We start from the raw sequence: 15,968 nt of genomic DNA, 5'->3' as shown, positions 1-15,968 counted from the left end.
GGGTTGACTAGCTAACAAATAAAGATTACAAACATGATGAGTATTTATAAGGTATCCTCATAACTATTTTCTTTTAAACCTTCTAAACAATTGAATAAGAAAAGTGCATTTATGGGCACAATCCAGCCTTCTTTTAGTCTATGCAGGGCAGTACCTAAATCATGAGTCCATTAATTTTGATACAGTATTGTAAGAGAAGTTCCCTATGGATTATACCCTATATTTTTTAAAAGCCATTATAGCATTTCAGAAATTCATGTTCAGGTTTCACTCATCAAATTTTTCATGAGATTTTGAGTAGTTTCACATGCTTATATCTATCTTGTATTCTTGCAATAGAGTCAATAATAAAATTATTGGAAGGGTAAAATATCTCTCATCCTAATATGTCTCGTAATGACAGCTGAAATGCCATCATAGACCTGACCAAACTCACAGGAAATTATTGGAGAATAAATGCAACAAGAACACAACACACCTAGTAATGCATTTATCATATCATTTGGAAATGCACATTGAACCCAAGTTCATGCAATTATAAATTCATTTGTTATACTCTTGGCCATTGTTCCAACCTTTAAAGCACCAAATAAACCTTTAAGAGGGAATCAAACCACCTTGATAATTCAAACATTAATTCCTTTTCTGCCCACTGTTAAAATCTGTGTGATTAATAAAAAGAGAATTCATATGTAGAGTAATATATGAGCTTCCCTTTGCTAGAATATTTATCGTTAAACGGGTAGAAAGAGGCCATTTCAGGAGATATAGTGCCCACCCATATCTATTTCCTCTCTCCATGCATCAGAAAAATTACAGCAGGTTGAAGGCTGACCTGATTATCTCCTTGTCCTTGAAAGTTTGACCTCTGCACTAGTTGTTGAAAATACCAAACAGAGCGAAAGACTGACACTCGTAACATTACAAGCACATAATTGAGTTAAGCTGGAATCTTGAATGAATTTTAATGCCTGGAAAGTTAATGTAGTCTGAGAGTTTTATCTTTTTAATTTTCAAATGGTCTAATATGAAGAATGCATTGCACAACATTGATCATAAAGAGGGACAGGTGAACAGGGAGCATGTGAAACACACACACACTATTAGGGATGGTTATAAATGGCACCTCAATACCTCAGATCAGTCCTTTTTAGTAAACCACAATTAGTTGTGTATGTTACAGGTTACAAAATTCCTGCACTCCCATGTAAGAAATGACTTGATAGTAATACCTGGAACATCACATTTGATAATGTTACATGCAGGGTTGTTCGTGCATATGACTGACCATATTGTAAAAACATACTGTAGTTAATAGTAGTGAAAACTCAGTGTGTAAGATCAGAACATATATTCAAGGTAAAATGGATCTCTTCCATTTTCTGTAGCCCATTAGCATTTACAAGTGATGCATCATAGATAAAGAAATTAGCTGCCAATGGGACTTTTAGTAGGTTTATTATAAAACTGGATGGGTTGGATCAAGATTGACTGTTTCACGAATGAAGGCCTCCTTCTACTCATAGAAGGCACAAAAGCTCCCCACTAGCAGAAGAAAAGGAGATAACTGACCTGTCTCTCAAACATAAGGCCCCACAGGGCCTCTATATTGTCAGTAGGGGTACCAGCTTGAATAAAATATGGGGGGGGGCAGGTAAGGCCCACCTCACATAATCAATGTCAAGATGTGGTGCACACAAATCATTTGAATGGCAATCCCCATCAACTGAGGGGCGGGGGTGGCCAAAGGGATCTCAGCCCCTAGGAGGTGGCCCCTATGCTTACCAGCATTTAAACTCAGTTTATTAGTCCTTGTCCAGTCCACAGCATTGGCAAGACACTAGTCCAGAGTCTGCACACCCAGTCCTATTTAAGATTTTACTGGTGGCGGACCATGGGGGTCTCAAATTTCAGCAGTGCCCTGTGCGGCACCAAAATTTGGTGCCCGCCGCCTCTCACCCTCCATTCTACATCATGGCTGTGTCATCCCCTGCAGTGCCCCCAAGGCTCCATGTTTGATGCAGCCAAACCAGTCGCACTCCCCTAAATCTACCTCTGATATTACAGATAAGTAGAACTGTGCGTCATCAACACACTGATGGCATTTTGCTCCATATCCCCTAATGATTGCTCCCAGTTGCTTCATAAAGATGTTAAATAGCACCAGGGACAAAACAGTCCCCTTTTGCACCCCATAGCACAAACACCAAGGGGCCAATGAGCATTCACCAGTGCCACTCTTTGGAACTGACAGGGCATGTAGGATCATAACTCCTGTAAAACAGTGCCTCTGACACCCATCTCACAGATCCTGTGCAGGAAACTACCATGGCTGATAGTATCAAAAGCCACTGAGAGATCAAGTACTCCACTTGTCCTCTACCAATCATCAGGTTGACCAAGGCTGATTTGGTGCCAAAACTGACTCAAATGTATCCAGATAACCAGATTCATCAACAAACTTCCCAATCACCTTTCTAGCACTCAAGGATTTGTTTATTTGTTGAATTTATATTCCATCATTTCCTCTAAAGGGTTCAACAGTTCTCCCCCTCATCATTTAATCTCCACAACAACTCTGTGAGGTAGGTTCAGCTGAGGGGCAGTGACTGGCCCAAGGTCACCCCCAGTGAGCTTCATGGCAGAGTGGGGATTTGAACCTTGGTCTCCCAGGTCCTAGTCTGACACTCTAACTACTATACCACACTGGCTCTCATTAATTAACATGCCATAAGCATAGCAAACAACATGAAGGCAAGTCCATAACTATGTTCTTACTTCTCAATGACTAACATTAAATGATATGTTGAAAATATGAGAAGCCTTATCAGACACACAACACAGAATATGCAAATTACTGCACATCATTTAACGGATAGAACTTCACAGCAGACTCGGTTCACTGATGGTTCAGGTGAAATTTATCAAGTGACATCACTGTGTAATATATATTCATGTGTAAATGTGTCCACAATGCATCATTATCAGAGAGCAGAGAAGTTAACAATGATGACTTTAAAAGGCGAGGAATGGGCACCATAATCAAAGTAATTACATTCACCTTTCCCAAGTCAAAAAATCAGCTAAAGGCTCCATTGCTTCCTTTTGTACTATAGAAACTGGTATGATCTGAACATCTCACACTGCCTCATACCAAGTCAGACTAGAGGATTGGCATTTGCTCTCCAAGATGTAAGATGTGAGACAGGCCTTTCCCTGCCCTTCTGTGTTAACTGGAGATGCTGGGGCTACCAATTCATTCTGATGAAGCTTTAAATTAGAAAGATCTGTACAAAGCTGAAAGAAGGAGAGCCATTTTGAAGTTGACAAGAAGAAAAACCAAACACACTTTAGTCAGAGGATTTGCAACATTATCAACAGACTATATTTCAGACACATAGGGTGAGGTCTGCTAAACCTTTGTTTTACAAAACAGCTCCAAGAGCAAGCAGCATGTAGTGGATGACCTTTCAAGCTGCAAACGTGATGTTATCTGTCTTCCTATCTCTGATTAAAATCAAGATCAACAAATATGTATTCTGATTAATGCTAAAGCAGAGTCCGCTATCAATAAGCTGTTTTCTGCCAGGGCCATCAGTTCAAACTGAATTTATTTCTTCATGTCAGTGTCATACTGCTGAATTGCCACTGTTTTGCCTCATATACAATTTGAGTGGCACATTCAAACTTTTCATTTATTTTTAAAGTACAAATTTCATAGTTTGCTGTAGATAGCAATGTTCTCCAAGCCTGTATCACGTGTTGGGCATCTGTGTGAAGTGGGGCATGCCAGTCTTCTAGTTTGCAAAGAATCTCATTGTCCTGGTCTGACCAGGCCTGTTTACGTAAAATTTGCTTAAGCAAGGGAGCTTATGCTGGCAAAAAAATTGAACCAGGAAGAGAAGTGGAGTGGATTTTTTATATTCCCTACATTTTTAATATCTTTGTTTTGGTTCCTATTCCGTACTTGTACCTTACCAAAGACAACTGTGGCTGCCTTTTGTCTGTCAGTCAGACCAATTGCATCAGTGTCATATTCAAGTTCTGGTATGATTTAAACATGGATGCAAAACTAAGCTTAATATACTTAAAGAATTAAACTTCTGTGGCGGTCTGGGTTTAGATACATGTGAGCTCTTAGCAAAATCTAAGGTGGAAAAACAGGTTGTGAGTGTAAAGGGCCTGGAACAGTAAGTAATATTGGTTGTCAGGCTAGATTAGTGAAGGAAGCAGGAGCAAGAGTATGGAACCATATTCTTAAGAGTATTTTAAGTGCCAACTTTGAAAGAAGTCAAATAATACATCCCGCACAATAGGCAAGGTTTTGCTGGATGAGAAAGGATAGTGATTTAACAGGTCGTTTTCTTCAAAATACTGAGACAAAAACCACTTCTCTTTAATAGATGTTATGATCTCCTTATTCTGAATACTAAGGTGGAATGACACAAATATAAACAGATTTCACTTTTGATACTGAAATCTAAGAGCTTTATAGTTGTATTCTTATACTTAGTTTTAATGTTTGTTTTTACATTGATGTTTGAGTCATTTTTCTGAAAAAACAACAACAAATAAATATTATTAATAAAACAATAATAATATCCAGTTCAAAATCCAAATTTGTCCATCTCATAATGCTCAGGTGTAACAAAAATTGAACACTATTCTCTCTAGAAGTTATTCTGTGTCTCAGAATGTAAAATGACATTCTGCATGTGTCGTGTGTGTACCCAAAGCCATCTGCCCTGACTAAGTGTTTGTTGTTTGCTGTGAATAATGTGACCAGATCATCTAACCAAGTAGACTTTTGTTTGGTGGTAAATTAATTCTTATTATTCTTTCTTGCAGAAATTTAACATTGTTAATGTTGCCCATCCAGATCTAGTTGAATTTCAAGTGCTATGTTGTGGATGTAGCTAAAACTAACAACAATTTCCTAAGGGTCAATGTGATAATGGGTATATGCACAGCACTATCATTGCATGTGATGATAATTCAAGCCAGGAGAGAAATCTATGAACCTTTCAATCCCTATCTCTCTCCCCCCCCCCAAACCTTCTCTGATGTGTGAATCCATTTTGAATTGAGACAAGGGTAGTTCCTCCAGAACAAATTCTGAACCATCAGAACCTAACTTTCATAAACCTACAGTTGCTACAGACATATTAGCACTACTTAACAATTTGACAAGACTATAATGAGCAGGTGACTGGGATCATCTGTCACGACAATTATGGGAATGAATAAAGGCAACGTCAGGTTTGGATCAGATTTGTCTTTCAGGATTTTTCTATCATCATTCTTTCGGATGCTTCAGCCATGTCACAGGTAGACTAGAATAACTGCCAGACATAACCCAACAAGTCTTTATAGCTGAGTTAAATATTTGGGAGGAGAGCAACTTACCCATGAATCTGGGAGATCAACATCCGTGAGAGAGGAAGTAAGACGGGGCTGGTGAGAGCAACAAGTACATTTTTCCCACTCCTCTATCCTTGTAATCAGGAAATCACAGGGGCACAGCTGGTTATCAGGAAAAGGTTTCCAATCACTCCAGAGTTGAAATTCAGTTTCTGAACGGATGGAAATATTTCCTAAGTTGCTTAGTCTGGAAGTATAAGATCTGCCCAAGGAAGTTGATAGAAGGCCTGTTCTCGTCTCAGCTTCATCCTTTCGCCTTGTATTCTCTCTCAATACTTTCTTGTCCTGGGATTTGGTTAATTTCATACATGATGTTGGAGCTTCATCCTCATCTTCGGAGACATATACATCTTGTGGCGGTGGATCTTTAAAAAGTTTAAAAATAAAGTTTAAAAATAAAGTTTAAAAATAAATAAATGAAAAGTTTAAAAAGTTTAAAAATAAATAAATGAAACTGTGGTTTGAAACAGTGTTTTATCTTCCCACCCATCCCCAAAGACACATAGAAATATTGGGATGCAGGCAATTCTGTACCGAACTTGTGGAACTACTAACACACACTTGGTATAAAGTATAGGATATTTGTAAGAGTTGATCTAGGAAACCGACCCCACAATTATGACCTACGCACCTAAGATTTTATGCAGAGATGGCCACATTTGAATGGTCTATCCCCACATGGATGAGTGAAGCCAGCAGAAGTGGGGATAGTGTGCATGTTTCACATGATGAGCTGCATTAACTCTTGAGGTATTGTCTGAACCAGTTTGCAGATATCCTGTTGAAGCAAGGAAGTCTCTAACTTCCCACTGATTTCACAGTTCATAGATTCTTTCAGCTTACTCAGGAGACACTATAGTCTCCCCAGGACATATTTACTTTAAATAAATGAGGGAATAATATTTTTCCTGCATAATTTACCTACTTTGGTACTCATTCTCTGAACCTACATAGAAAACTGAAACAAGCGCAAACATATATAGACTCAAAAGGTGTCACTTTACTTACTGAGAGGTATCAAAACATGTTTGATGTCATCCAAACTGTGTATACTGGCTTTCTTAGTTTGCACTAATTTCTGCAACCGTTTTAAAGTTCCCACTGTTTCAGATTTATTTTCATCAGATTCTGCAACCTAGAGTAGAAAAGAAACATATGGTCAAAACACATTGAAATTTTTGTTTCCCTCTCTCCAAAGAAGCAAAGAAATATTATTATTTTTTGCAAGCTCCAAAGTGACTCTGAGGTGTTCTCAAAGGTGCTACAAAAAATATTAATTAAATCAGCCAGCTGACTGATGCAATAGCGGCATGATTGCTTGAAGGACAACTTGAAAAATAGTCTCATGGAAAAGGTTGAATTTCCATGAGTCTTTGTTCTATGCACATTTTCCTGGCTTTCCAAACATCATAGTTTCTACTGCATCAGACTACTAGTTGACCTAATCAAATATTGTCTACACTAACTAGCAGCAGACAGAAGTCTTTCTCATGTGTCTGAAGATCCCTCAATAATAGTGTTCCTGGATTGACTGCACTACCTCTTCTCAGGTTACAAGCAGTATGTGGCTTTGAAAGAAGACAGAAGTTACGGTGGAGATAGTCAGCCTTTGGCCTTCAAAAATTAATGGCAACCTCTCTCCCAAGAAGCAAAGAAATACAGTGTAATTTCTTTACAAGCTACAAAGTGACTCTGAAGTGTTCTCAAAGGTGCTACAAAAATATTAATTAAATCAGCCACAAGTATGTAACTTGTGAGCTTCTTTCTTTGTGAAAGAAAAAGAAAGGAAAATATGTAAGGATGCACTAGCTATGATTATGGAACTGTAGTATTTCACTGTATATAAGAACATAAGAAGTGCTATGCCTCATTCATTATTACTTATTGACAGCTGCTAGACATAGCAGTGCAGAAGCAAGGTATGATGGCAATGCCTATTTCTCTACTTTTGAGTTCTTAGGATTTGGTGGCCAGAGGTGTATTGGTTCAGAACTGGCTATATTGATTTTTGCTACCAGTAGGCCTATCTTCCATAAAATAAGAAAAAGAATGGGTGGGAAAGTCCTATTGGTTCTCTGTTTATGCCTGCAAATAGATCTCAAATCCAAACCAGACAAGCTGTTTTTGCAATAATTCAGATAGTAAAGGCTGTTATATAGAACCACTTGGTACATAGCTATTTGTGGTGCAGCAGCTCGACACTGGTGAGGTGGTTTTTTTCTTTTTTGTGGCTATGTTTGCTATGTTTGCATTAGTGGCTTAAAACACTGCAAGATCATTTCTTCTTGCTGCATTTTCAAGTAGCTTTTTTCCACTGCTGTTCATAGCAGAGTAGAACTAGAAATATCTTCAACCAGTTATTTATTTGCATGCACCAAACTGCAGGTCAGCGATGCTTTCATTTGCACATGTGCAAAAGCAGCCTGAACTGTTCACACCACGACGGAACCATGAACTGTTCACACCGCAACGGAAAGCTGGTTTGAGAAAAAGCTAATCAAAGAGGAGTATTTTTCTAAAAGCTACAGGATGCAGATGGAGTGTGGCTAATGTCATGTGAACCTGGCTTTAAAAAACAGTGGTAGGAGCACACTGGAGCCACAGTAAGCAGTAACGTGAACACATCCTCTATTGTCATAAAACTCACTCCTTCAAAAGGTATGAAGGAAGTTTGTGCACCAAGCCTGTTCCCAAGCTGTTTCTAGGTCCAACTCATAGTGCTGGGTTTAACCTATAACATCCTGCACTGCTTAGGGCCGGCAGTATCGAACGTATTGCCTGTTCTCATATATACCCTTCCCTGAACCCTCAGGTAATCTACAGAGACCCTTCTATGAGTGTCTCTCAAACCTAAAGTTCAGAGGGAGGGCAAGCTGGAAGAGGGCCTTTTTCATGGTGGCCTCCTAGTTATTGAACATTCTCCCCAGAAAAGCTTGCCTAGCACCTTCATTAATATTTTGCTGGCATCAAGGAAAGTCTTCTTTATTCTCCCTTGACTTTACCTTAATACTTAAAACATTAATCTTAACACTTTGGAGTCTGTTTCTATGGTGGTTAGGGTGGATGTGTTTTTGCTCTGTTACGTTATTTTGGTCCTCTGGAACCAGGTTTAGGCTCCTGGGTTTTTTTGTGTTTTTTTAAGTATACATGTGATTGTATTTTATGAATTCTCTGTTTCTGTTTTTTTTAAATGATTCAATAACTCAGGTTATATTGCAACTAACAAATACAACAAGGAAAGAGAGAAAGATACGTGTTTCCATTTGGCAGCTATTTTTTTGCTCATCAACCATTGGGTTATAGGTCAAAAGTCCCTTTAAGTACTAGTATTTCTGTTACACTCCTTCATGGATCACTGCCTTGCCGTAGCGAAGGGGCTTGAATAACTCAGAGAACCTATGAACTATGCTGAGCAGGGCACCCAAGACGGACAGGTCATAGTGGAGAGTTTTGACCAAACGTGATCCACCTGGAGTAGGAACCAGCAAGCCACTCCAGTATCCCTGCCAAGAAAACTCCATGGACAAAGACAACAGGCATGTGCCTGGCGTGCTCTCATCCATGGGGTCACAAAGAGTCGGACACGACTAAACAACAACAACAACAACATTTCTGTTACAAATGTGTGGAAAAGCATTACTAGGCTGGTAAAGGGTATTTTCACAGAGTACCTTACCCTAGGAATATGATATTTTGCTAGAATAAATATGTAATACACTACATTTTTGAGTAAGCTAATGGAAGAGTTCTGAAACAAATGGTTCTTCAACCTAACCATAGATTTCAGAGTACACAAATCATATGAGGAACTGGCAGGTTTGTAGAATAGGGAAAATATAATGGAGAAGAGATTACAAAATAATAGGATCCTGAGATGCAATATAACATTACTGAATATGCTGAACCAAGCGTGACCCCCTGAAATATAAGAATGATTTTACATATCTGAGAACTTTTCATCAGAACTCTATTTGGAAGATAAAAAGCAGTCTATAGTTTTGCATTGGATTTAATTTTATTTGATGCCATCCTCAGCTGGTGCATGTTGATGCAACTCAAGTTATGCTTGAGTGTGTGGAATTGGAATAGAAAATCTAATTTCATTCACAGTCATCTTAACAAGAGATGCAAAAGTCTGCATCTGGGGGAAGTTGCATGTTCATTTAAAATATCAAAGCCACTTGGTTGGGTCAGACATGCTTGAGATTATAATGCCATTCCATTCACAGAATGAGACAGAAAATGCAGAAGGGGTCCTTTCCTGAGCAGCTGGAGTCCTGCCATTAATGGATGTTCCATCTGTTCATGCAGCAAATAGATTCAAGCCACTGTGCAGTACTTTGGTGGGTACCACTCCACCAAAAAGCAATGGGGATAATTATCAGTGAAATGGCTTCTTAGCTGACAACACAGAAATCATCGCATTTTAGCCAGAAGCAAACCTACCCAAGTCAAGTGGATTGTTTAGCTGACAACGTGTCCAACTCTAATTATTAACTCAGAATAACATCGCTATGAATTTTGAACTGAGGTCTGAACTTGTATTTTATTTAAGGGGTGGATGGTTGAGCGTCTCAAAGTAAAACGGGAATATAATCTACTCAAACAATTTTGCTAATGGATGAAGTGTAATCCTCTTTGTTTTAAGAGCAGTTACTGTGGAGAGGGGAAGAGTTTTATGTTAGCAAAAGTCATGTAAGCAGAACAATAAATGCAGTAGTTATATTTTACTGATGCAAACTGTGTTAATGAAAGCTTTGGAGTTTTATTTTTTGCTTTGATTAAGGATAAGCACCAAATGTTCTGGGGCTTCATGACCACAGCAACTTATCAGAAACAGGATCTGAAACAGTTTCAGAGCATCATACTGCTATGTGGGGGTAGGGGAAATATCAACTACTTGAACAGGAAGGAGGGAGGTTGCGTATGAAAATGAATGAATAAAAATTAAATATATTTATATCTGGGACAAATAAACCTATTCCTGTCTTTCTTTTGAGTCACTCAAGCATGTGCCTTTATGAATAGGTCACAATCATACAATATGTGATCTATGCTAAGCCCATATGTATATCATTTACTCATGGTCTGAGATTTGGAAGAGCTGCCAGTCAGTCTTGAGTCAGAAAGGCAGATAATGTGATCTGGAATAAGGCCCCTTTCTATATTCCTAACCTGAATAGTGCCAGAAAGCACACAGTTATGGAGAATATACTTTAAGACTTCATTGTTTTCACTTCACCTTAGTGGAGAGAAGTACAGGGAAGCAAATGGAGCATACTGATCTTTCACGGCAGCCCCTGTACTGACTGCAACAACAACAACAACAACAACAACAACAACAACAACAACAACAACAACAACAATATATTTATACCCTGTCTGTCTGACTGGGTTTCCCCAGCCACTTTGGGCAGCTCCCAACAGAATATTAAAAACATGATAAAACATTAAACATTAAAACTTCCCTAAACAGGGCTGCCTTCACATGTCTTCTAAAAGTCGGATAGTTGTTTATTTTCTTGACATCTGATGGGAGGGAGTTCCACAGGGCAGGCGCCACTACTGAGAAAGCCCTCTGCCTGATTTTCTGCCTGGTTCTTCATGCATCTAGAAGGGTGCAGGGCTGTGTTTTGGTCAAAATTGGGGAGTGTCGGGTATGGGGCTTCTAGGCGTAATTCAGCTCTCCATCTTTCTTTCCATAATCTAACACTGCATTATCTTAGTTGTCCTGATGCTACCAGTTAGCTACATTGATCAGCATTCGACTAGCACAAATTTTTACTAAACCTTTTTCTTATCAGAGTCCTTGTAGATAAGGCGAAATGGGGGCAACCTGATCTCCTAAAATCTCCACAGGCACAAATACTATTGAGGCACACTCAACTTTGGCTGGCAAATCAGTGTGAGGCCACAAAGACATAGATCTAAAAGGGTTTGCTTCTATAATGTTCTGCATGTTCATTTAGCCGAAGAAGGCTTTTCAAAACACTGCAGCCAATGTATAATTCAGCCAAAACGAAAAAGGAATATAAATTGTGGAATCTCTCTTACTGTATCACTGGATGCACTTGGGACATTGTTCTGAGGTGGAATCCACTGTTCAAATGTCATTACCTTGGCCACAAAAGGGTAAACAAAATGTCAACAACAGGAATTGCAACAGCACCATGTAGATATACCATGAAAGCAATTGGGCTATGCAGAATGCATTTAAAATAAAAGGTATCAATAATACCAATGAGGTAGATTTTTTTTAAATCACTTGATTGGCTGTGAGGCCCCCCACATAGTTCTCTGTTGTCAAGTAAGAACTGTCCAAGAAGAAGAAGCAAGCCAAAATTAATGTTGGGACTCAAACTTCATTCATCAAATAATATAGATGCTACCCTTGGGGGGCATAGCTCTCCCAGGCTGACTTACAGCATCTTGAATTGCTTCTCAATGACATAATGGCCTAGTTCACATGTAACACTAATGGCCTAGTATAAATGAATAAATGTCCTGGTTTGCATTTAGAAAATTATGGCCACTTTTCTTCTCCCTCAGAGCTGCTTCTTCCACATCATCAGGAGCTAAGCCATGGTTTGGCTTAGCATTATATGCAAACCTAGGTTTGTGGTTTGTCTCACTCCAAACCAACCACAAGTTGTAACACACTGGTTGAGAGATATAATTGTGTAGCAACTTGCTTGCCCATTGATAAGGGAACCCCCTTTGGTTCCTTTTAATTTGCTCACGGATATCAATAACAACAGCATCATTAGGAACACCTATTTCTGCTGTGTCTTCTAGTTCTTCAGTGTTCAGCAACTGATGAATCATTAATTACCTTTATATTATTATGCACAAGCCCAAGGGTCAGGCATCTTTAATTGCTCATACTAGTGGGTTAATTAATGTAGTCTTTTGAAGACAAGTGCCTGGAGACACAGTATATGTTTATAAAAATTGAGAAACATTCTGGACACATACACCAAACTGGAGCTGGCTAGATTGATCAAAGCACTTAGGATAGGTCTGTGCCAAATAAAAATTCACAATACTAATTTAATGGCAGCATAGTTATGCGTTTGCGTGTGCTACAAAGCATTAAACCCTTATGGGTCATATAAAAGAAAAAGAATAACCCACTGAATAAAAACAAATCAAGGGAGATATTCAAACTTTCATTCTTTACTTAGTTCACCAGATACACAAACCTAGTGTGATTGTGACACATTCATAGGAACCTGTCTTGAAGCAGTTTCCTGGCCACATTTATTTAAAAGAGTGGAAAAATTAAAAAATTACTCTAAATACCCTTGCTTCCCACATGAGATTATTTTCTCCTTAAGTGAAGCAATTACAGGAGATACATATCTGGTCCAGGAGGTTGGCAAGAAGGTACAAGGCTGCCCTGTACGTTCATCTAGCTCAGTGTTGTCTACACTAATTGGCAATGGATCTCTAGAGAAGGTCCTCTCCTAGACCTACTTGGAAATGCCAGGGATTGAAACTTGGTCTTCTGTATCAGATGTTCTACCACTGACTTACAGCTCTTCCCCTAACCTGTCGGAGTGCTTGTGACCACCAGGAAGCTCATGATCTGACTAATGTGGATTGTGTGAATGAGCATCTATTATAAAAGCTTAGAAACATGGCCAGCATGATTTGCTCAACCACCACAGACCAAAAGAGAACCACCAACTTTAATGATTTGGCAGGCCCATTTGTTTGAGTACGCAATAAAAATTATGCATGACCCTCCAAGCAGGGTGCCAGGGTGGCTCAACGGGGATGTTGTGGGAGGGATTCCATTAGCAGTCCTTAGTCAGAGAGCAGGCTGATAAAAAAAAAAATCCAGCCAAGCCTACAGACACATGGGATCCATTTTGCAACCCAGTCTTAGAAAGAACTTCAGGCAGGTATTTCTATTGCCCAAGTTCTGCTACAGTTTCACAGTTACCTGACATGTAGTTTCCTCTATTCTTGTTCCTTGTAGTAAATGAAACCTTTCTCCGATAAGAAAATCTTCATTCATTTCTGTCCGGAGGTGGGGAGGAATTAGAAAAGTACAAAGATTATTATCACGAAGAACCTAATTAAAGTTTTTGCAATACATTTTCATTGAAAATAGAATGAGTAACATATACAAATATAACAGAAACGTGGTAGGAAACGCAGAAATATTTTTTTACCACAGTAGGAAAATTGGAGTTGTTGTTTCTTTTTTAAAGCTTTCAATCTTATTTCCTGTGTTCTCTGGGCTTCTTCCCTTCCCTTATAACATCTTGTCAGCTTTAAAAATATTCATTGCCTCTTGGTATGCTGTAGACATTTAAAATTGCTGTGGTGATGGGGAAACTTAGAGTACACCAGACACCTAGGAGGTCAGAATATTTATGTTCTTTGACTATAGGATAAACACATATTGTCTTTCATTCATACACACACACACAAACGCACGGGAAGCACTTTGAAAATTTCCTCTAATCATAATAATTTTTTTTTACTGTTTGAAATCAAGAGTTTTTACTGTTTGAAATCAAGATTTTCATTCAGCAAAGTTCTTGTGAAGGTTTTTGTTTTTGTTTTTACTTCCATGCTGCTTTCCATAGTGGGAACATCTTTACTGTCCCAGTCTTTCTAAAGATCACCACTATGATTCATCAGCTACTTAAGCTGGTATACTTGGACTTAAACTCATTCATGCCTAATTTGTGGATCGCTAAAGTAGCAGTCCCAAACATATTTCAATGGAAGTACTTGCATGCATCTGAACAAACTTGGTTAGCATTAGACTTTTGATCTGTTTACTAGCTAGCTCTAGGCAAAGCCTACAAAATTGTGAGCCTTGAAGCAGAATTCCAACAGCCATCCATGTATTGTGATTTGCTACATCCTTAATAACCCACTTCCTAATTTTACAGTCCTAAGCAGAGGTAGGAAAAGCCGAAGGCTTATCAATATGTAGTCAGGTGTTTGAATTGTGCTTAGGAATGAAATAGATGTCACTGTAGATGAAATAAACAAATTTTGCCTCTTTCATTGCATCTGGCTAAAACTGATCAGAAATTTATAGTAAATGGGAAGTGTTACCTTACATTTTCGTCTCGAATTAATAAAGAACATTTCTATACTATTACTATGTATAGGTGTTAAGGGATGGGTAGTACCTCTTGTGGGAGACACATTGTGCTCCTTCTGGGGTACTTTGTCCACCTGTGTTCCCTACCCTGCACTCAGTTTTCACCTGTGGCTCCTAGAAACTGTCAGCATGTGACAGTGGCCACACCCCAGCAAACAGCTTTGATAACTAGGTGAGGGTAGCCGATGAGTCTTAAAACCTCAGTGAGTTAGGGACTTCTCCTGCATGTGAAGACAGGCTCCAGCAGATTGAGCAGACGAGACCATTAGTGTGTCCACTGGTCAAGAAGGCAGTTACTCCACCTGCCAGGTTGGGGCTCGTCAACCTGGGAATGTAGTTCATCCAAATCAAGGAAGACTCTGATCCTAAACCTCTGCTGCCTTCCAGATATATTCATTCACGAGAAAGACTTTGGGAGGAAACCCAGAGGAAAAATCCATACCCGCTGCCTTGTGGGACCTATTTGGGAGAAGAAAAGGCTAAGGAGTAAACCCTACACAAATCCAGAGTGGAGTTCCTAAGAGGGATGGATGGCGTCTTGTATGCTTCTTCCACCAAACATATTGCTCATTTTTCTTTGGACCACATCAGTAAGGATGAGAAGAGAGACTTGTTGTCTGGGCAGCCCAGGAACCCCATACAAATTGCCTACGTTTGTGCCCCAGATAGGTCACTTTGGTGCTGCTAACACAGCAAAAGCATTGCAGGAGGCAGCAGTTATGAGTTACTAGCCTCTGCAGCCACAGCAGGCACTGTGATTCTCCAGAGGTTTGGCTGCACCCTGGAGATGCACTCCATTCTCTTGAGACAGATTGATGCCAACGATAATAAGAAAGTCTACTTTTGTCTTCATTTATTTTCTAAATTCTTTTATATGGCATGATCATTTTTTTAAAAAAATCCAACTCCTTTAGTTTGTATTAGGTGAAGTTGGATGATGTATTTCAACCAAAATCTAATTAGAGATTTCACACCTCGATCCTAAACCTTTTCACTTGCAAACAGCTCATTAATGTAAATGGAATTTGCATGCACATGAGCATATAAATTACCACAATTGTTTTAGTAGTATATCAAATCAGTCTACTTTTCTGGAAAATGTAAGTTACGTTCCCTCAAAATGTTAATGTCAGCAACAGTTGGTATTATTATTCTTTTGGGAAATACGAAGGTGTTACCAAAATGTTACTTTAAATCTGCAGTATCATCATCCTGGGGAACAAAGCTTTGTGTATTCCCTTTGCAATAATAATAATAATAATAATAATAATAATAATAATAAATACATTTGTATCCCACTTTCCTTTCATCATGGAACTCAAAGCAGTAGAGATGGGTTTCTACTTGGTTTTTTATTTCAGCTTTAACCAGACCTACTTAGCTTCAGCACAGATCCGATTTTATTGTGCTATAAGTG

General features: G+C 38.9%; 1 protein-coding gene across 1 annotated transcript in view; it reads right to left on the bottom strand.

The window, feature by feature from the left end:
- The window catches only part of SAMSN1 (SAM domain, SH3 domain and nuclear localization signals 1), a 74,264-nt gene that overhangs the window by 41,293 nt on the left and 17,003 nt on the right, over nt 1–15,968 (bottom strand). The window contains exons 6-9 of the mRNA XM_083611680.1: nt 13,370–13,446; nt 11,476–11,538; nt 6,430–6,556; nt 5,407–5,786 (exon numbers count right to left, since the gene is read on the bottom strand). Coding sequence (XP_083467806.1) covers nt 5,407–5,786; nt 6,430–6,556; nt 11,476–11,538; nt 13,370–13,446 — 647 coding nt within the window. The remainder of the gene's footprint in view (nt 1–5,406; nt 5,787–6,429; nt 6,557–11,475; nt 11,539–13,369; nt 13,447–15,968) is intronic.

This window comes from Podarcis filfolensis (genome assembly GCF_964270895.1).
Source record: "Podarcis filfolensis genome assembly, chromosome: 4".
NCBI classification, from domain to species: Eukaryota; Metazoa; Chordata; class Lepidosauria; order Squamata; family Lacertidae; genus Podarcis; species Podarcis filfolensis.
This window is presented reverse-complemented; position numbering and strand designations above follow the sequence as displayed.